The sequence below is a fragment of the Ambystoma mexicanum genome, unplaced genomic scaffold (genome assembly GCF_040938575.1).
Source record: "Ambystoma mexicanum isolate Mex_15411 unplaced genomic scaffold, UKY_AmexF1_1 Mex_scaf49, whole genome shotgun sequence".
Taxonomy (NCBI): domain Eukaryota; kingdom Metazoa; phylum Chordata; class Amphibia; order Caudata; family Ambystomatidae; genus Ambystoma; species Ambystoma mexicanum.
Window position 1 is genome coordinate 1,823,242 of NW_027182465.1, and position 21,746 is coordinate 1,844,987.

The window sequence follows — 21,746 nt, forward strand, 5'->3', positions numbered from 1 at the left end:
GGCCATGTTCGCTAAGAGGTGCAGGCAATGGGAGGGGTGTGTCTGTAGCTGGCCATGGTCTTTAAGAGGAGCAGGCAATGGGAGGGGTGTGTCTGTGGCTGGCCATGTTCTTTAAGAGGTGCAGGCAATGGGAGGGGTGTGTCTGTGGCTGGCCATGTTCTTTAAGAGGTGCAGGCAATAGGAGGGGTGTGTCTGAAGCTGGCCATGTTCTTTAAGAGGTGCAGGCAATGGGAGGGGTGTGCATGTGGCTGGCCATGCTTTTTAAGAGGTGCAGGCAATGGAAGTGGTGTGTCTGTGGCTGGCCATGTTCTTTAAGAGGTGCAGGCAATAGAAGGGGTGTGTCTGTGGCTGGCCATGTTCTTTAAGAGGTACAGGCAATGAGAGGGGTGTGTCTGTAGCTGGCAATGTCCTTTAAGAGGTGCAGGCAATGGAAGGGGTGTGTCTGTGGCTGGCCATGTTCTTTAAGAGGTGCAGGCAATGGGAGGGGTGTGTCTGGCCATGTTCTTCAAGAGGTGCAGGCAATGGGAGGGGTGTGTCTGTGGTTGGCCATGTTCTTCAAGAGGTGCAGGCAATGGGAGGGGTGAGTCAGTGGCTGGTCGTGTTCTTCAAGAGGTGCAGGCAATGGGAGGGGTGTGTCTGTGGCTGGCCATGTTCTTCAAGAGGTGCAGGCAATGGGAGGGGTGAGTCAGTGGCTGGTCGTGTTCTTTAAGAGGTGCAGGCAATGGGAGGGGTGTGTCTGTGGCTGGCCATGTTCTTCAAGAGGTGCAGGCAATGGGAGGGGTGTGTCTTTGGCTGGCCGTGTTCTTTAAGAGGTGCAGGCAATGGGAGAGGTGTGTCTGTGGTTGGCCATGTTCATTAAGAGGTGCAGGCAATGGGAGGGGTGTGTCAGTGGCTGGTCGTGTTCTTTAAGAGGTGCAGGCAATGGAAGGGGTGTGTTTGTGGCTGGCCATGTTCTTCAAGAGGTGCAGGCAATGGGAGGGGTGTGTCTGTGGCTGGCCGTGTTCTTCAAGAGGTGCAGGCAATGGGAGGGGTGTGTCTGTGGCTGGCCATGTTCTTCAATAGGTGCAGGCAATGGGAGGGGTGTGTCTGTGGCTGGCCGTGTTCTTCAAGAGGTGCAGGCAATGGGAGGGGTGTGTCTGTGGCTGGCCATGTTCTTCAAGAGGTGCAGGCAATGGGAGGGGTGTGTCTGTGGCTGGCTGTGTTCTTCAAGAGGTGCAGGCAATGGGAGGGGTGTGTCTGCGGCTGGCCATGTTCTTCAAGAGGTGCATGCAATGGGAGGGGTGTGTCTGCGGCTGGCCATGTTCTTTAAGGGGTGCAGGCAATGGAGGTTGCGTCTGCGGCTGGCCATGTTCTTTAAGGGGTGCAGGCAATGGGAGTGGTGTGTCTGTGGTTGGCCATGTTCTTCAAGGGGTGCAGGCAATGGGAGGGGGTGTGTCTGTGGCTGGCCATGTTCTTCAAGAGGTGCAGGCAATGGGAGGGGTGTGTCTGGCCATGTTCATTAAGAGGTGCAGGCAATGGGAGGGGTGTGTCTGTGGGTGGTCATGTTCTTTAAGAGGTGCAGGCAATGGGAGGGGTGTGTCTGTGGCTGGCCATGTTCTTTAAGAGGTGCAGGCAATGGGAGAGGTGTGTCTGTAGTTGGCCATGTTCATTAAGAGGTGCAGGCAATGGGAGGGGTGTGTCTGTGGTTGGCCATGTTCTTCAAGAGGTGCAGGCAATGGGAGGGGTGTGTCTGTGGCTGGCCATGTTCTTCAAGAGGTGCAGTCAATGGGAGGGGTGTGTCTGTGGCTGCCCATGTTCTTTAAGAGGTGCAGGCAATGGGAGGGGTGTGTCTGTAGTTCAGGCAATGAGAGGGGTGTGTCTGTTGCTGGCCATGTTCTTCAAGAGGTGCAGGCAATGGGAGGGGTGTGTCTGTAGCTGGCTATGTTCTTTAAGAGGTGCAGGCAATGGGAGGGATGTGTCTGTAGCTGGCCATGTTCCTTAAGAGGTGTAGGCAATGGTAGGGATGCGTCTGTAGCTGTCCATGTTCTTTAAGAGGTGTAGGCAATGGGAGGGGTGTGTATGTAACTGGCCGCAGGCAATGGGAGGGGTGTGTCTGTAGCTGGCCATGTTCTTTAAGAGGTGCAGGCAATGGGAGGGGTGTGTAAGTAGCTGGCCATGTTCTTTAAGAGGAGCAGGCAATGGGAGGGGTGTGTCTGTGGCTGGCCATGTTCTTTAAGAGGAGCAGGCAATGGGAGGGTTGTGTCTGTAGCTGGCCATATTCTTTAAGAGGTGCATGCAATGGAAGGGGTGTGTCTGTAGCTGGCCAGGTTCTTTAAGAGGTGCAGGCAATGGGAGGGGTGTGTCTGTAGCTGGCCATGTCCTTTAAGAGGTGCAGGCAATGGAAGGGGTGTGTCTGTGGCTGGCCATGTTCTTTAAGAGGTGCAGGCAATGGGAGGGGCGTGTCTGTAGCTGGCTATGTTCTTTAAGAGGTGCTGACCATGTTCATTAAGAGGTACAGGCAATGGGAGGGGTGTGTCTGGTCATGTTCTTTAAGAGGTGCAGGCAATGTGAGGGGTGTGTCTGTGGCTGGCCATGTTCATTAAGAGGTGCAGGCAATGGGAGGGGTGAGTCAGTGGCTGGTCGTGTTCTTTAAGTGGTGCAGGCAATGGAAGGGGTGTGTTTGTGGCTGGCCATGTTCTTCAAGAGGTGCAGGCAATGGGAGGGGTGTGTCTGTGGCTGGCCGTGTTCTTCAAGAGGTGCAGGCAATGGGAGGGGTGTGTCTGTGGCTGGCCATGTTCTTCAAGAGGTGCAGCCAATGGGAGGGATGTGTCTGTGGCTGGCCATGTTCTTCAAGAGGTGCAGGCGATGGGAGGGGTGTGTCTGTGGCTGGCCATGTTCTTCAAGAGGTGCATGCAATGGGAGCGGTGTGTCTGTGGCTGGCCATGTTCTTTAAGGGATGCAGGCAATGGGAGGTTGCGTCTGCGGCTGGCCATGTTCTTTAAGGGGTGCAGGCAATGGGAGTGGTGTGTCTGTGGTTGGCCATGTTCTTCAAGAGGTGCAGGCAATGGGAGGGGTGTGTCTGTGGCTGGCCATGTTCTTCAAGAGGTGCAGGCAATGGGAGGGGTGTGTCTGTGGCTGGCCATGTTCATTAAGAGGTGCAGGCAATGGGAGGGGTGTGTCTGTAGTTGGCCATGTTCATTAAGAGGTGCAGGCAATGGGAGGGGTGTGTCTGTGGTTGGCCATGTTCTTCAAGAGGTGCAGGCAATGGGAGGGGTGTGTCTGTGGCTGGCCATGTTCTTTAAGAGGAGCAGGCAATGGGAGGGGTGTGTCTGTAGTTCAGGCAATGGGAGGGGTGTGTCTGTTGCTGGCCATGTTCTTCAAGAGGTTCAGGCAATGGGAGGGGTGTGTCTGTAGCTGGCTATGTTCTTTAAGAGGTGCAGGCAATGGGAGGGGTGTGTCTTGTGGCTGGCCATGTTCTTCAAGAGGTGCAGGCAATGGGAGGAGTGTGTCTGTAGCTGGCCATGTTCCTTAAGAGGTGTAGGCAATGGGAGGGGTGTGTCTGTAACTGGCCGCAGGCAATGGGAGGGGTGTGTCTGTAGCTGGCCATGTTCTTTAAGAGGTGCAGGCAATGGGAGGGGTGTGTCTGTAGCTGGCCATGCTCTTCAAGAGGTGCAGGCAATGGGAGGGGTGTGTCTGTAGCAATGGCTCACTGCCACTTATTATGGAACATTGCATTTTTATGCTCCAGGAAACCTGGCTACTTACCCTTTTTGTAATAGATGGCTACATGACATATCATACCCTGGCAAAAAGGCACAGTTTGGAAGACCTTATGGGGGACTAATGATAAGGGTGGAAAAGTCAATAGTATCCAGAGAAATCTTAACTAAATGTGTAGACAATATTAATGCTGGGGAGTTGGTTATTTCTATGAATGAGAATTGGGTAAAAATGTTATTGGTCAATCTATATACCCCTATGGTGCGACAGGTAGAGAATGAATCCAAGAAGTCTTGCATGATTTGTTGTGTGAATGGAGGAGTGCAACGAGAAGCAATTATATCATACTGGCTGGTGACTTTAACTGCCAAACCAAAGGGGCAAGTGGAATTATCAATAATACATCTTTACATCCGCTCTCACTTATGGAACATAAGTACAATGATGAGGAGGGGAAGCGATGGTTGTGGTTCCTAAAAAAGTAGGACCTCGTATTTATCAACGGGCGTACATTTAGTGAACACCCAGGTAAATTTACCTAGAGGGCGGGAGGAGCGTGTCGCACACTTGATTATATCTTTACAAGTAGTGAGGTGGCATCCATGGTCAAAGATATGAAAGTCCTAGATAACGACTGGAGTGACCATAAAGCACCGAGTATGACCTCTGAAAGTATTACTTACTCTGCCCAGACTATCCTGACTGGTAATACTTTAACCAATCAATCAGCCACACGTCTGTAGTGGTCCGAAAAAATATCTTGAGAGCAAGTCAGGACATTAAAGTCTGGGATATAAAGTACTATAATCTGTTTAATTCCATGTCATTTGAGGACATGGAAAGATGGATTTGTACTTTTGCAGGAAAGTATGCTACAAAAAAATCATTACTTATCATTAGGGAATCGGGTACTATACCGACTTATGACAAAGTAATATGCAATGCCAAATGTACGCTCAGCAGTGAAATACACAAAGTCAAGACCACTATTAAGTCCGTAATTGCAGCCCATAACAAGATAAGAGAATTGAAGAACCAATATAGGTCTGGTCTAAACAAAGGAAAAGAACAAAAAAACATAAATGTTGGCAAAAGACCGTTAAAGTTATCTGCTCCAGAAACACGCAGAATATCTGGGCTTTGTTGGGGGAGGTGAGAGGGAGCATGGTAACCCCTCAAATCAATCCCATAAATGCTGAGGAATGGGTGGGGTTCCTGGAGAAACGTAATGGAGAAATGGTGGAGACGGACATAGCGTTAACTATAGTCAAACAGGTCCCCCCACTTACACAGTAAATTAGGAAGAACTCTCAGACAAAATCTGCAAACTTAGAGCCTTTCGTGCACCGGGACCTAATGGTCTTTCGAATGCTGTCATGAAAAATAAACCTACTTTCTGAGTGAAATTACTGAAAATTCTGATTGAAAAGGTCCTTAAAGAGGGGAAAATCTCTGAGTCCTGGCAGACTGCAATATTAGTGCCTGTATTTAAAAAGGGGAACAGATCAGATCCGGGAAATTATAGACTACTGTCTATGCTAGATGTAAAATGTTTGCCTCTTTATTATTGCAGAAACTACAAACTTGGGCAGAGGGCACGTGGGTGTTGAGCCGCTTTCAGAGTGGAGTCAGAACCGGATATTCGACCACTCAATTTATTTGTTATGAATAGCTTGAGAGATAAAGCCCTTCAACCAAATAATCCCCCCTTGTACGCATTATATATTGGGCCTCATTAGGACTGGGGAATTACCACCCCATTCCGAGGTTGGTGGGGCGGTAATTCCCCATGCCGCCATGGCCCTTCCCCATTCCCATTTTTGCCCCATAGGGCTCAATGGGAATGGGGAAGGCACTAATTACGGTACCGCAAATTGCGGTACCGTAATTAGCACCAAGGTCCCTTTGCGGGTCCCTACTTTAACGGCTGGTAAAGCTGTTAAGGTCGGGTCCCGCAAAGGGACCTCGTAATTAGGCACTAGGTGTTTAACGGCGCTGCAGCCTTTTACGGCACCGTTAAACACTTAACGCCTGGGTCATAATGAGGCCCATTGACTTCAAGGCGGCCTTCAACGTAGTCAATAGAGAGAAAGTGTGGTTGAAGCTAGGGGAATGGCGCGTCCTGAGGGGTTGCTCCACTACCTATCCCAGGGTGTGAATAACTTGCACAACCCGCCGCCGGAGCAGACATGGCATTTAAACAGCCTGCAGCTGAACATTTATAAAACATTCAAGGCCAAAGACATTGGGCCTCATTATGAGTCCGGCGGTAACCGCGGCGGTAAAACCACCTGGTTACCGCCGGACTCGTATTACCATTCAGCCTCCGTGATTCCCGGAATTACCGGGGCATTACAACCCCGGTTTTCCAGGAATCACGGAGGCGGAATGGTGTTAATCCCCATTCCCATTGAGTCCTATGGGACTCAATGGGAATGGGAATCATGGAAACACCGGCAGCATCTCGTAATGCTGCCGGTGTTTCCTCGTCTGCCTGCAGGCGGGCGGTGTTAAACCCGCCAGGTCAGACCTGGTGTTATGATGCCTACCTCCAAAGAGCCAGGTCCGACCCAGCAACCCCAGAGGCAGGCATCATTTCCCCCAGGGGAGTGCCAGCGGGCCCAAGCTGGGGCCCTTTGGATGCAGTCCTGGAGCCTTAGGCGCCAGGCTCATATTGGACCTCTGTCCTGGCGCCTTATGCGCAAGGCTCATAAAGCTAGACATGTGTTCAAGTGTTTTAATGTGCACTTACCTGATGCAGACCATGCTGCCACATCCAGGCCCTCTTGAGGCCTGAATAGGAACTACTTTACCTGTGGGACTACTTTCCACCCGGGTGTGGTCGGGGAAGGATACATACCTGATCGGAGGAAGGATACACACTTGGGACTTCTTCCAAAGCTATTTAAACCACACCCGATCAGCAACTCACGCTTCGCGTTGTTCTGCTCCTCGCAGCTGGACGCTCACCGTGTCAGCTCCTGCATCTGGACTTCAGCCACGCCTGTCAGCATCCTGGGTCACCTGCAAAGGGAGACAAGAGACCTTACCAGCTAAACCTGCATCACGGAGACATCACCGACGATCCTGAAAGGGAAGACATTATTTTTAAAAGCATTTCATTGCGATCGCTGCAGCGCTGCATTTCACTCACCTTTCCTGGGTTCCTCCATCTACAGCAGCGATCATCCGGATACACAGCCACTTCTCAGACCCTAGAGAAAAAGACAAGAATAAGAGGTGAGAGAAGGAAGGGAATAAGACTTACCTGTTGGGTCATTCCCATTTCATTTCGGGTCTTGCTGCTTCCAAGCAGGACCCCGGCCCCTATGGGGAAAAAAGACAAAGACATTAGATGAGCGAATGCAAAAACATTACCTGAGCGCTCATCTAGGACTTACCAGATCTTTACTGGAACTGCACGTTTCACTTCGGGTCGGCGCCATATCTCCGGCATTCCGAACCCTGGCCCCAATGGGGAAAAGACATCAACATCAGCGCTTTGTTGCAAGAAGTCTCCAAAGGAATCTTCATTCATCACCTGAAAAAAGACAATGAACATTATTATTTAAAGCTTAAACTTTAGAACTTGCAACAGAACTTTTACAGCGCCTTACCAGTATAATCAAGCTTACCTGAACTCCCATCCAACCTCAATCCAGTGAAGTAACTGGGTTCAACGCGCCCCTGCATCAGAAGCAGGATGGAGAGCTCGTCCTCTCAGACCCTAAGGTGAGACTTCATGGGGAATCGTGGAAGGGTATCGTGGAGGGTTGGAAGAGAGTGGGAGGCTTGAGCATAACTCAGTCAGTAGGTAATACTCCCTTTTCACGCACAGGGGAATATTCCTGCGAGCCGGAGAAGCCAGAGTAGAGGGCCCTTCCTGTCCATCTTCAGAGTCCTGCGCTTCACCATTGAAGAAGCATCAGCACTCGAAGCCAGACCTGCGCCTCCGTGGGAATCAGGTGAGCGTTACAGAACGCGAAGCCTACCCACAATTTCCCACCCGGGCGCTATGGAGACTTCCGAGACTGACCAGCTGGCCCAGCTTTTGGGGGAATTACGGGCAGAGGTGCACTCAGCCCGCCAGGAGACTAACGCTCTCAAAAGAGAACTGATCTTATCTAAGGAAAGAACTGATGACCGAGCCAAAAGGTTATTACAGGCCCAGGCAGGGCACACTCCTTTACCTAATTCCGGAGACATTTCCACATCAATGGGTTTGAGTAACCCGGTACAAATTAATCTACCTGGACACATGCCTTTGGCCCCGCCTGAACGTTTTGCGGGGGATCCCAAGAAATATGCCGTCTTTATGAACCAATGTCGTTTACACTTTCTATGCAGACCCGGAGCCTTCCCTAACGACCAGACCAAGGTAGCCTTTATACTATCTTACCTCAGTGGCAGTGCTGCCGATTGGTCTATTCCATTGGTAAATCAGGATGATCCCATCCTCCAGAATTTTCAGGGCTTCCAGGACAGCATGGAAAGATTGTTCGCTCGACACTCTCAAGGACAGGCCCTTGATAACGAACTGCTATCCTTACGACAAGGTAATCAGGATCTTCTGTCCTACATAGCCACCTTTAACAGACTGGTTGTGGAAACCAAATGGCCAGAAAGCAAAAGAATCACACTGTTTCATCGAGGCCTGCGCAGAGAGCTTAAGGATGTTCTAGCTCAGATAGTAAACCCACCCCAGGTCTGCGCAGACTACATTGACTTGGTGGTTCAACTTGATCACAGACTTCAAAATAGAAAAGCAGATCGGTTCAAGTATGAAAATCAAGCACCGATCAAAAACCACGCTACCTCCAAGAGTACCGACGTATCTGAACCTATGCAAATCGGTGGTGTTAAAGGACCATTAACACAGAAAGAACAAGAGAGAAGGCGGCAAATGCAACTTTGTCTGTATTGCGGGACTTCCGGTCACTTTCTTCGAAATTGTCCAGTTAAACCACTTAAGAAGGTGGTCGGAGCTACTGATAACGAATTAGTGACACCTGATTCGGGAAACGACCTAGCCCGGCAAGCGTAGGGGTCCGCTTGCCGAGCTTGAAAATTAACTCTTTGACCTCGCATTTCGTCATGCCAATGGTGCTCGTGGACCCAAAACAGCCTCAGCAGTTGCATGCTATAAAAGCATACATCGACAGTGGAGCTATTGGAAATTACATAGACCGTGAATTGGCTTCCAGGATTAAGCTTCCTCTCCGCCCGAAAGTAACCCAAGATGTCATTACTACAGTAGATGGAACCGAAATAGCCTCAGGGCCTGTAACGCATTCCACTGTTGAAGTGACACTGGTGGGTCAGGATGGACATCGGGAAGCAATCGTGTTTGATGTGATCAAGGCCCCACAATTTCAAGTAATTCTTGGAATTCCTTGGTTAGAAACACATAATCCCAGAATTGACTGGCGAGCAAAGAAGATAAGTTTTCCTGATTGTGAACCAACTTGTTATCCAAGAAATCCAGCTATGGGTCTAGCCACAGCAACTTCCACCCCTGTACAGCTACCGTCAGAATACCAAGAATTCCAAGACGTTTTTCAGAAAGAACAGGCTAACACGTTACCTCCCCATCGGTCTTATGATTGCCAGATCGATCTGGTACCCAATGCTCAACTACCTTGTAGTAGGATTTATGCTCTTACAGAACCGGAGAACCTGCATTTGCGTCAGTATTTAGATCAGTACCTAGCCAATGGTTTTATTCGCCCGTCCAAGTCTCCTGTCTCTTCAGCTCTGTTCTTTGTGCCAAAAAAAAGAAGGCGACCTTAGAACGTGTATAGACTATCGCGCCCTAAATCAAATAACGATTAAGAATCGTTATCCTCTGCCCTTGATCCCTGAGCTTATCGACCAGGTGCAAGACGCTTGTGTGTACACCAAGTTAGATCTCCTAGGAGCTTATCACCTGGTGCGCATAAAAGAAGGCGACAAATGGAAGACTGATTTCCGCACCAAATTTGGGCTCTTCGAATATCAGGTGATGCCCTTCGTTTTGTGCAATGCACCTGCCGCCTTTCAGTACTTTATGAATGATGTTCTTCGGGAACTTATCGATGTCTGCGTCATTGTTTACATTGACGACATCCTGGTGTACTCCTCTTCAGAATCTGATCACAGAAAACATGTTAGGGCAGTTCTTGAGAAACTGCGCCAGCACAGACTATTTGCAAAACTCGAAAAATGCGTTTTTCATACCACAGAAGTTGAGTTTCTCTGATTCATCCTGACACCTCAAGGAGTCCGAATGGACTCGCGAAAGGTGGACGCCATCCTCAAATGGCCATCTCCAAGCTCGGTGAAGGGAGTACAGAGCATGCTCGGCTTTGCCAATTTCTATCGAAGATTCATCCCGGAATTTTCCCAAACAGTCCAACCCATCACCGCTCTCCTAAAGAAAAACAAACGCTTCGAATGGACTCTTGAGGCCGAACAAGCCTTCCAGGACCTGAAAACCAAATTCACCTCTGCACCTGTATTGAAGAACCCGCACCCAGATCTCCCGTACATAGTGGAAACCGATGCTTCCAGTTCGGCCATGGGAGCTGTCCTGTCGCAAAGAGACCCAAAAACTAACCAACTACACCCAGTGGCCTTTTGGTCTAGAAAATGTTCTCCTCCTGAAATCAACTACGCAATTACCGATAAAGAGTTACTGGCCATCAAATCTCCTTTCAAGGCTTGGCGTCACTACCTTCTCGGGGCAAGACACACCATCACCGTAATTACGGACCACAGAAACTTACAGTATTTAAAGACGGCCAAAGCTCAATCTTCACGACAACTCCGATGGGCTCTATTCTTTGCGGAATTTGATTTTGTAATTACCTATCGCCCTGGCTGCAAGAATGGAAAAGCAGACGCCTTATCCCGGATTGGCATGGAAGAACCTAATTCGAGCTTAGAACCTGTGCCCATCATACCTGAACAAAGAATCTTAGGCTTAACTTCATTGCAATCTATTGAGGATATCCAAACGCAAGTAAAACAACTTCTTGACTCTTCAACCTTACTGGAATGGAGTCAAAAGGGTCCTCATTACACCGTTAAGGATGACTTACCCTACTTCCAGGAGCGGTTGTTTCTGCCAAGTAAAGAATTGCAAGAACTTGTTATTGCCCATCATCATGAATCTTTAATGGAAGGACACCCTGGTATCGCTAAAACGGAGGAAAAAAATCAAACGCCACTTCTGGTGGCCTTCTTGGAGAAAAGACAACGTTTTTTGTACTGTCTTGTGTAATTTGCGCCCAAAACAAGGCTCAAAAGAAAAGGCCAGCCGGCCTACTTCAACCCTTGGATATTCCACCGGCACCATGGCACACACTGTCAATGGACTTTATAACAGATCTGCCTCCTTGTGCTGGTTACAACACAATCCTTGTAATTGTGGACCTATTCTCCAAAATGGCCCACTTTATCCCTTTAAAGGGTTTGCCTTCAGCTTCCACCTTGGCCAAGGAATTCCTGGAGAATATAGTTTGCATACATGGTTTCCCTTCCATTTTAGTCTCGGATCGCGGAAGTCAATTTATCTCACATTTTTGGAAGAAGTGTTGCCAACTAGCACAAATAGATGTGCCGTTATCCACCAGCCACCACCCCCAGCACGACGGACAAACCGAGAGAACCAATCAGATTCTCGAGCAATATCTTCGGTGCATGTTACACCAATCCGAGTTAAATTGGAAAGACATCCTTTGGATCGCAGAATATGCATACAACAATTCAGTGCATTCTGGAACCAGACAAACCCCCTTTTATACTTTGTATGGTCACCATCCTCGGACCTCTGATCTAGATCCACCTCTGACCCTGGAAATGCCCGCAGTAAATCATCTGCATTCCACAATAACCTGAGCCTTCAAAGAAGCTGCAACTCATTTACAGCAAGCCAAGAAAAAGTATAAAGAAAACGCTGATTTGCACCGAAGTAAAACTCCTCCTTACCAAGTAGGAGACCAGGTATGGCTAGCAACTAAACATTTACCCCTCAAGGGCCCGCAAACCTTCAATCCCAGATTCATAGGACCTTATCCCATCAAAGCTATAATCAACCCAGTGGCCTTTAAACTGGATCTACCGTCCAACATGCGTATTCATCCAGTTTTTCATGCATTACTTTTGAAGCCAGTACAACCAGGAACCCGATTGTCCAAGCCTCCAGATCCAGTTCAAACTGAAGGGGAATTAGAAGTTAAAGACATTTTAGACTCCAAGGTGGTAAAGTCGAAACTCTTCTATCTTGTTGACTGGAAGGGATATGGACCTCAGGAGAGATCGTGGGAACCTAGTAACCATGTCCACGCACCTCGATTAATATAAAGGTTTCACCAGAGATTTCCGAACAAGCCCAAACCCCCAGAGGGAAGAACCTTGGGAGGGGCCTTGAGTGGGGGGGAGGGGGGGGTACTGTCATGATGCCTACCTCCAAGGAGCCAGGTCCGACCCAGCAACCCCAGAGGCAGGCATCATTTCCCCCAGGGGAGTGCCAGCGGGCCCAAGCTGGGGCCCTTTGGGCGCAGTCCTGGCGCCTTAGGCGCCAGGCTCATATTGGACCTCTGTCCTGGCGCCTTAGGCACCAGGCTCATAAAGCTAGACATGTGTTCAAGTGTTTTAATGTGCACTTACCTGATGCAGACCATGCTGCCACATCCAGGCCCTCTTGAGGCCTGAATAGGAACTACTTTACCTGTGGGACTACTTTCCACCCGGGTGTGGTCGGGGAAGGATACATACCTGATCGGAGGAAGGATACACACTTGGGACTTCTTCCAAAACTATTTAAACCACACCCGATCAGCAACTCACGCTTCGCGTTGTTCTGCTGCTCGCAGCTGGACGCTCACCGTGTCAGCTCCTGCATCTGGACTTCAGCCACGCCTGTCAGCATACTGGGTCACCTGCAAAGGGAGACAAGAGACCTTACCAGCTAAATCTGCACCACGGAGACATCACCGACGATCCTGAAAGGGAAGACATTATTTTTAAAAGCATTTTGTTACGATCGCTGCAGCGCTGCATTTCACTCACCTTTCCTGGGTTCCTCCATCTACAGCAGCGATCATCCGGATACACAGCCACTTCTCAGACCCTAGAGAAAAAGACAAGAATAAGAGGTGAGAGAAGGAAGGGAATAAGACTTACCTGTTGGGTCATTCCCATTTCATTTCGGGTCTTGCTGCTTCCAAGCAGGACCCCGGCCCCTATGGGGAAAAAAGACAAAGACATTAGATGAGCGAATGCAAAAACATTACCTGAGCGCTCATCTAGGACTTACCAGATCTTTACTGGAACTGCACGTTTCACTTCGGGTCGGCGCCATATCTCTGGCATTCCGAACCTTGGCCCCAATGGGGAAAAGACATCAACATCAGCGCTTTGTTGCAAGAAGTCTCCAAAGGAATCTTCATTCATCACCTGAAAAAAGACAATGAACATTATTATTTAAAGCTTGAACTTTAGAACTTGCAACAGAACTTTTACAGCGCCTTACCAGTATAATCAAGCTTACCTGAACTCCCATCCAACCTCAATCCAGTGAAGTAACTGGGTTCAACGCGCCCCTGCGTCAGAAGCAGGATGGAGAGCTTGTCCTCTCAGACCCTAAGGTGAGACTTCACGGGGTATCGTGGAAGGGTATCGTGGAGGGTTGGAAGAGAGTGGGAGGCTTGAGCATAGCTCAGTCAGTAGGTAATACTCCCTTTTCACGCACAGGGGAATATTCCTGCGAGCCGGAGAAGCCAGAGTAGAGGGCCCTTCCTGTCCATCTTCAGAGTCCTGCGCTTCACCATTGAAGAAGCATCAGCACTCGAAGCCAGACCTGCGCCTCCGTGGGAATCAGGTGAGCGTTACACCTGGCGGGAACATCACCTCCCGCCCGCAGGAGTTGTGATCGCCCGGCATGGAAACAACGGTGGCAGCGGGTTTACCGCCACCGTTGTTTCCATACCGGGCGATTTGTAATGAGGCCCATTATCCTTTTCGCCTTAGAATTCATTTGTTTAGAGCGTGAGGGTCAGAATAGTACTTTGGACACAGGATGGTTTTGATTGGACATTCTGACACCGACAGATTCTTCGTTTTGAGTTTAGTTAAACTCTGCTAGTGCAGGGACAGCGAGACCTTTTCCCAGCCCAGTTTGTGTTATAAGTCTTCAGCCAAAATCATGTCTAACTTGTGTCCCAGTATCATTCCTGATGCCTGGGTTATCACAATCCCATGAAAAGAAAAAAAACACCAGAGTAATCAAAATCCCATACAAAAGAAAGTTCATCCATCGCTTTTGTTGAAAGTATAAGAAAAGTGGCAGGTCATGCTAGCAAATGTTTATACAAAGTCAGGAAATGTAGAATGTGGGTTTAATTCACTGGATCGATTACTCAATTTTGTATCAATCCATTGATTTGCGAATTCTTTTATCTTAATGTCCTCCATTTCTTTCTTTAATGCCATATCTCATTTAGCTGTGGGTTAAGGTATGGAAGGGCACACCCTGCAGATTTGAACACCAGCACCTCCGTCTCTTTACCTGCACCTTCTCCCTCACTATCAGCTCTTTCCTCTTTCTCACCCCTCCACTGAACATATTACCACTTCCATCACTTTACCCCACCTACTCCGTTACGACCAGCTCCCTCCAAGTACACTGCTTTCCCACCCCCCCCACTGACTCCATTACCACCTCCTTCTCTTTACCCCACCTTCTGCGTCACAACCCGCTCTCTCCATGTTCATGACAAGAAAGTTTAAAAATTGGACAATAACATTCATTCCAGCATTAAACTGGAATAGAGGTGATCACCCCACTAATTACAACAAATGAATCACCACTGTTCCAGGAAGCAGTTTACATAAAAGTGAAGCCAAAAAAATAAAAGTAACACAAGAATAGAGTGATTACTAACAATTTATATTTAATGGTAATACCGTGACATATTGGCTGAAGTTCAATATTCATTTCATCAGCATTTCATTCAGTGTATGAATCCCGGTGGAAGACTTTTACATTAGACATATCAATTTATCCAAGATCAGCATTATTTTATGAACATTTATGTCCAATGATCCTTCTTGAAATTTAGAGATCATCTGTGATATCATTACACCCACAACTCTTTCATTTCAGACAGAAAGGTACCATTTCATTTCCAAATGTGCCCGAGTTTTATTGTCTCACAACACAGCAAACATTTCTATTCCATTTGCCATTTCTACTATATTCACAAAATGCCACTTTTCTAAAATACATGTCCACATAATTTAGTGGGACACTTGACATCTTCAACGGGCCCTTCCACCAAACCAATTTCTTATAAAATAGTGCTTTAATAGTGGGCATGCACCCTCTGTTGTGTAATTGCACCTCCATATGTCGATCCCAGGCTAGGGAACCATCTACTAATCCTAAATGCTCCAATAGAGATAGGCAATAGTGTAACACACTAGAGGGGATCCTGGGGTGAAAAGGAAACTGTAGTGCTGTAGCATTAGCTACACAATGTGGAAACACTGCAGCATTCAGCGCCAATGGCACTCCAGGTGAGGGATGCATTTCTTGGAAACTGACTTCTGGAGTAATAGAGATTCCAGTTTTATGGATTCCATTCTCCATGTTTTGAAAAATAATCTTTGCACATGTGTTGTGCTAAGCTTAGTCTAATTAACCATACAAGAATATAGCTTTCTCAATTTCTATTTTTCAGGACGGCTCCATATGATTTAATTTGGGGTATTCTAATACACATGTGTTGATGTTGAAAGTAAAATTACTTTACGGGGTGTACAAATGTAATTCCTAGTAGAAGCATTTCTAATGGATTCCGTCCTGCACCAGATTCCTCATCTATGATATTCAAATCCCAGGGCAGCTGTTCTCCAGAAACATTTCCGTCACCAGGTGGCACTGCACGGCTCTGTGTCAGGCCCGTCCAACGCCTCCATGCGCTTTGCACCAGAAACGACATTGAGGCCAGTATAAATAGTGGAGCCACGCCCCATGACCTCAGCTCCTTATTTCCACGCATTCAGGTTTCGACAATGTCACTCCGTAGGAATATGTTTCACATCCCATCAACACTTTTAGGTCGAGGAAGTATGACATTTACGACAAGGAAGGCAACCTGATCCCATTTGGGTTGGAGCTCATGAGTTATAGGGAATAGAGTGACTTCCCCAAGGAGTTCTATGGGCGTGGTGACATGCTGGAGTTGGCAGCTGACCTGCCAGTGGCCACTGGGATGGACACTTCCCTGGAGTTGGACATTCTACCGAGCACCAACACAGGTAAACCTCAAGCTGCTTTTTACTGCCTGATGGCAAAGGTGGCCAATACCCTGGGTTTCTCTGCACCACCCAGGTCCATAGTGCAATACGTACTCTGCGACATTATGGATGACGCATCAAAGAGGAGCTGCTGCCCTTCAACGTGGTGGTAGAGGCACCATTGTTGGAACGGTGGGAGATACCTGCCTCTGTTGCCCTAAATGGGCAAGGAACTAGCATGAAGCACTGTCCGGCACCTTTGGACCCAGCTTTCCTCTCTACCCATGCATCACCTAAAAAGCCTGGTGGAACAGGCTACTATGGCAAGCCTGCAAACCTCTACCTTTCTGACCCTTCCACCTGACAGGGAAAGCAAAAGGATGGGCGCATGGGACAAGAAAGTGTTTACATCAGGTAATCTAGCAGTGTAAAGCGTGAATGCATCTTGTGCCATGGCAAAGTTCTGTTTGCTGTCGACATCCAGTCAAGGCTGCTAGAGATGCCTTGTGACGGACAGAACTTATTTGGAGCCAAGGCTGCTGAGGCCCTCCAGAAAGTCCAATCATCTAAGGAGACCACCAAGACCTTGGGACTCACGGTCCAGCAACCCACCATGGTATTCTCGTCAAGGAGCAGGGGTTTTTGCACCATTCCCGCGTTTGCCCAGAGTTGCCGTGGACAACCATGCCCCAGGAAGGGGCCAATGCAGATGCTTCCAGAGAGGCAGAGGGAGAGCTTCGCAGTGAGGAGGTATTGCAGCAGCCACTATCCACTCAGTTTCCCAGGGCACCAAACCTCAGTGACAGCAGGGAGTGGTCTGAGCCCAGGTCCGAAACTTGGGCCCCGCAGCCGATCAAACATGGATATTGTCCCCTTTTGTCCAATGCCCAGCAGAGCACAGTGCGTGGGCCACCCCCCTCTCTCTGAACACCATCCTTCATTCTGTCTTTCGTCAGCACCCAGGGTTTTCACCAAGCTGCTTGCAGAGGTAGCGGCTCGACTCAGGAGGGACAGCATCCATGTCTTTCCATACCTGGACTGGCTCATCTGAGCTCATCGTCAAACAGTGTTCTTTAGCAAAACAACCCAGCTCTTCCAGCATGGATTCCATGCCGCTGTACGTGTGATCAATGATGACAAGATCATCAGTGTGCACGAGCGCAGAGACCAATAGGTCTTCAAATTTGGCGGGGCAATTGGCCTTAGAGGGCAGACGACGAATCAAATTGGCTAAATAAAGAATAAATAAATGGGCCGCTAACAGGCATTCTTGCTTTACCCCTTTATTGACCATAACTGGTTGTGATAATAGGCCATTGTTATCAAGGCGAATATTAACTCTATTCCTGCTGTCAGAGCATGTACGAAGTACATGCACTCTCTTGCAGTTTGGGCTTTTCCCTGAACTCCAAACAGTCTCAGGTTCTGCCATCCCAGTCTCTCCGATTTAGCAGGGCAGTTTTGGACAATCACATGGGCAAGGCTTTCCCATCCGAAGATGGAGCGGCTTTCTTTTTCTGGATGGTCAATGTCCTTCAATTACAGACACAAGTCCGAGCCTCTGCCTTCCTGCGCCCTCTGGGCCACCTGCCACCTTGTGGTGCTGGAGCCAAGCCTGTGAATGAGATGGCTTCAGTGGCTTCTTTATTGACAATGATCGCATTTCTAGGGCCAAATATGGGACCTCCTGGAGGTCTCGATTCAGTTTCTCAGGTCTGAGTATGGTGGTCAACCTTTCACCAGGTGATGATGGTCAGAGACAACTCTCTGACCGGTTGGGGGTTCTCACTTGACAGATCTTATGGTGAGCAGACTGTGGACTCCCACAGAGTCTCTGGAGCACATCAACTTGCTGGAGTTGGGAGTGATCATGTAGAGCTGTGCAGTACCCTCTAGCGGCAGAAAGGTTTCATCAGAGGCAAGTAATTTGTTAGTTTACTTAAGTAGAAACAAATTGTAACTATTTAAACCCAGGAGGAGTTGGACAGGGCTTTTCTATGCTTAGCATGTATTTGAATGTCCTTGACTACAGAAGTGATGTAGATTGATTTTATCACAGAAGATGAGACTTGATGCTTACCAGACAAACACATTTGTTTGGATTCCATGTGAACATGGAGAGTTGGAATATTGTGATATTTTATAGAGAATGTATGAGGGATTTTTATGTGAAAATAAATACTTTCTTTTTTACACCGCTAGTCATTCTTGGCTCCAAGACGTTGGTCCAGTGAAATGCTAATTGATAACACTTATGTAATGCATATTATGTTTCTCTCCCGGAAGCCTTTCTGTTTTGTGAAAACCTTCTCTATCCCTATATATGTGCATTAGATGTGACAGAAACGGTTGTGGATGTCTTGTAGAACCCAGGAGTTTAGTATGTATTAAGGGTTGTACAGTGAAAGAGCTGTGCAATGGAGTTGGGAAGGGAAATGCACTCTGAATCCCTCCAAATCCACTTTTAGAATCTATGTAGCAAGAGCATAATATTGGTACTTAAAAAGAAGAGAGGGGACACCCTTTGGTTTCCATTTCAGCAGCTGGTAGCTTCCCTGAAGCATAGGAAGGGCGCTAGACCTTAGCTAAGCCGAGAACTGGGGTCCTCCCCTTAGGGTCAGAGCCCTTCCTAGCTGCCGGGGCCCCAAGCGACACCCCATATATCCTATGATCGTCTATAGTTATTGATTCAACCATTGAGTCTTTAAGCATTTCCAAAATGTTGGGGCCCATTAATTTGCAAGAAGTCCTTATACAAAGTGTTCCATGGGATGGTTACCTTAACACAGAAGGTACAGTCTCCCTCCTGAATATTCCAGAAGAGATGCATTTCAAACATGGATTCAACAATCATAATCATCCATTATTTGTGTGCCAAAGGAAACCGAGAACAGCTGTGGAGGCAGGTTCTTCACAGCATAAGCCAACAGCCATGGAAAACTCAGTGGGCCTCATTCCGAGATTGGAGGTAACCATGGCTGCCTCCAATACCGGGTCCAGCACCGGTCTCGTTCAATGGGGATTTACCGGTGCATTCCAACCCTGGAGGGACCGGTAAGTCCCCATTGAACAAACCATTCCCCATTCCCATTTGAGCCCCCATAGGGCTCAATGGGAATGGGGAAGTAGCTAATAACGGTACCGCAATTTGCGGTACTAGCGCCCTGGTCCTTTAGCAGGACCCTTAAAGGACGTGTGGTCAGACCACACATTCTTTGAGGCTCCCACTACGGGACCACGGAATTGGGCGGTAAGGGATTACCAGTGCCCGGTATCCCTTACCGCCCAACTTGTGATTACCCCGAGTAGCTTTGTAGAAGCACCTCCTTCTTTCTGAAGTATTTTTAATTGCAGAAGAGATTTCACCAACTGCATGTCCTCTCTTATGGCAGATAACAACATCCTGTGTACTGAAGTATTCGCCACATTCACTACGCTGAAATGGACCCAGGCATGCATGTTCAGTCTGCTGCCTAACAAGGTGACTGTTCCGACTGAAGCATTTTCCACATTCAGTGCACCAGTAAGGTTTCTCACCTGTATGTATTATCCGGTGGCGAATAAAATCACTCTTCCAAAATAAACTCTTCCTACATTCCCTACACGTATGAGGTTTCTCACCTGTATGATGGTAAATTAGACCTCCCTTATGACTAAACCATTTTCCACACTAAACACAGTTATGAGTTTTTTTCACCGGTGTGTGTTCTCTGGTGGCGAATAAGTAGGCTCTTCAGAGTAACCCTTTTTCCACATTCAATGCATTTATAAGGTTTCTCACCAGTATGTGTTCTCTGGTGGATAGTAAGCTCGCCCTTTGTAGCAAACGCTTTCTGACATTCAGTGCACTCATAAGGTTTCTCACCTGTATGTGTTCTCTGGTGCTTAATAAGATGTTCCTTCTGAGCAAAACCTTTCCGACATTCAATGCACTCATAAGGTTTCTCACCTGTATGTGTTCTCTGATGGATAATAAGCTCTCCCTTTCTAGCAAACCTTTTCTCACATTCAGTACACGCATAAGGTTTCTCACCTGTATGTCTTCTCCTGTGGATAGTAAGCTCTCCCTTTGTAGCAAACCCTTTCCCACATTCAGTGCACTGATAAGGTTTCTCACCTGTATGTTTACTCTGGTGGATAATAAGAAGTCCCTTCTGAGCAAACCCTTTCCCACATTCAATGCACTCATAAGGTTTCTCACCTGTATGTGTTCTCCGGTGGCGACTAAGATGTCCCTTCTTAGCAAACCCTTTCCCACATTCAATGCACTCATAAGGTTTCTCTCCTGTATGTGTGCTTTGGTGGCTAAGAAGATGTCTCTTCTGAGGAAACCCTTTCCCACATTCAATGCATTCATAAGGTTTCTCTCCTGTATGTGTTCTCTGGTGGATAGTAAGATGTCCTTTCTGAGGAAACCCTTTCCCACATTCAATGCATTCATAAGGTTTCTCTCCTGTATGTGTTCTCTGGTGGATAGTAAGATCTCGCTTTTGTACAAACCCTTTCCCACATTCAATGCACTCATAAGGTTTCTCACCTGTATGTCTACTGTGGTGGCTAATAAGATGTCTCTTCTGAGCAAACCCTTTCCCACATTCAATGCACTCATAGGGTTTCTCAACTGTATGTGTTCTCTGGTGACAAATAAGATCTCCCTTCTCAGAAAACTCTTCCTCACATTCAGTGCACTCATGAGGTTTCTCACCTGTATGCATTTGCTGGTGGCGCATACTTGTATCCTGTAAATGGACGCTATTCTCAAATTCAGTGCACTGATAAGTTTGTTCACCTACGTCCACATGTGGGCAATACGTATATTCTTGAGATGGCAATTGTTCCCACATTCTGAGCACGTTTCAAGTTTCTTGCCACTTTATTTTGTCAGGTGCCAATAAGAGGAGCCTTTTCACACAAATTCAGAGCACAACTGAGAAGTGATTTTCTTACTGCACATAACACATTGATATTTTCGTGCTAGATATCCCCTCTCCTCAAGACTGACAGAATGAACCAGCTTTGGTACTGGATGTTAGCACAAAGGGTTTGCATGGACGGAAGCCATCATGTATCCAACAAGCTTCTCAGTTCTTGAATATTCTGAAAAGACAACTGGACTCCAAACCTGCACACTTCTCAGATTATTAGAAATTGCATATTCTAACAATGAAGCTTCTCACTGCGTTAGTCCAGAGAATCGAACAATTCCTGCTGCATTGTTGGGACATCAATCACCTATTAACATAAAAGGAGATGCACATTATTAGTTTCAACACATTCACAATTGCAGGCATCACATAGCAGTGTAACTTGTACAACTTTGAAGTACCATCTATTGGGGAAAGGCGACCTAATAGGTGGCAGCGTAGTGGTTCTCCAATGAGAGTGTTTAATGGGACCGAGGTAACATGCAGCCGGAATATTGTGTTTAATTTCGATTTAGAAAATGTTAGCATCCAAAACATTAAGAAGAAAAAACAAATTAAAATGGATATTGTAATCATCAGGAACATGTATATACGTTCTACCATTTTATTTATTCAGAAATGACTAAATGAGTACATGGGAGCCCCCAATTTCCATACACAAATTTATTTATTTAGTCATTTTTTAGTTCACAGAACTATTACAACTTATTACCTAATAAGACATCATTATCGCTAAAAATAACGCTAACAATTATTTCATAATTAACATTTTACATTTTCATTATAGGATAATCCAATCGATTACACTCTAAAATTCATCAAGACATCATTTCACCAATT

The 21,746-nt window shown here is 47.4% G+C and overlaps 1 protein-coding gene across 1 annotated transcript; it reads right to left on the reverse strand.

Annotated features, from left to right (window-relative positions):
- Positions 1–14,630: 14,630 nt before the first annotated feature.
- Positions 14,631–21,451, reverse strand: LOC138560845 (zinc finger protein 84-like). The gene has a single exon (XM_069642751.1). It carries the CDS (start codon positions 20,823–20,825, stop codon positions 19,662–19,664), a length of 1,164 nt encoding a protein of 387 aa, XP_069498852.1. The 5' UTR covers positions 20,826–21,451; the 3' UTR covers positions 14,631–19,661.
- Between the last annotated feature and the right edge of the window lie 295 nt (positions 21,452–21,746).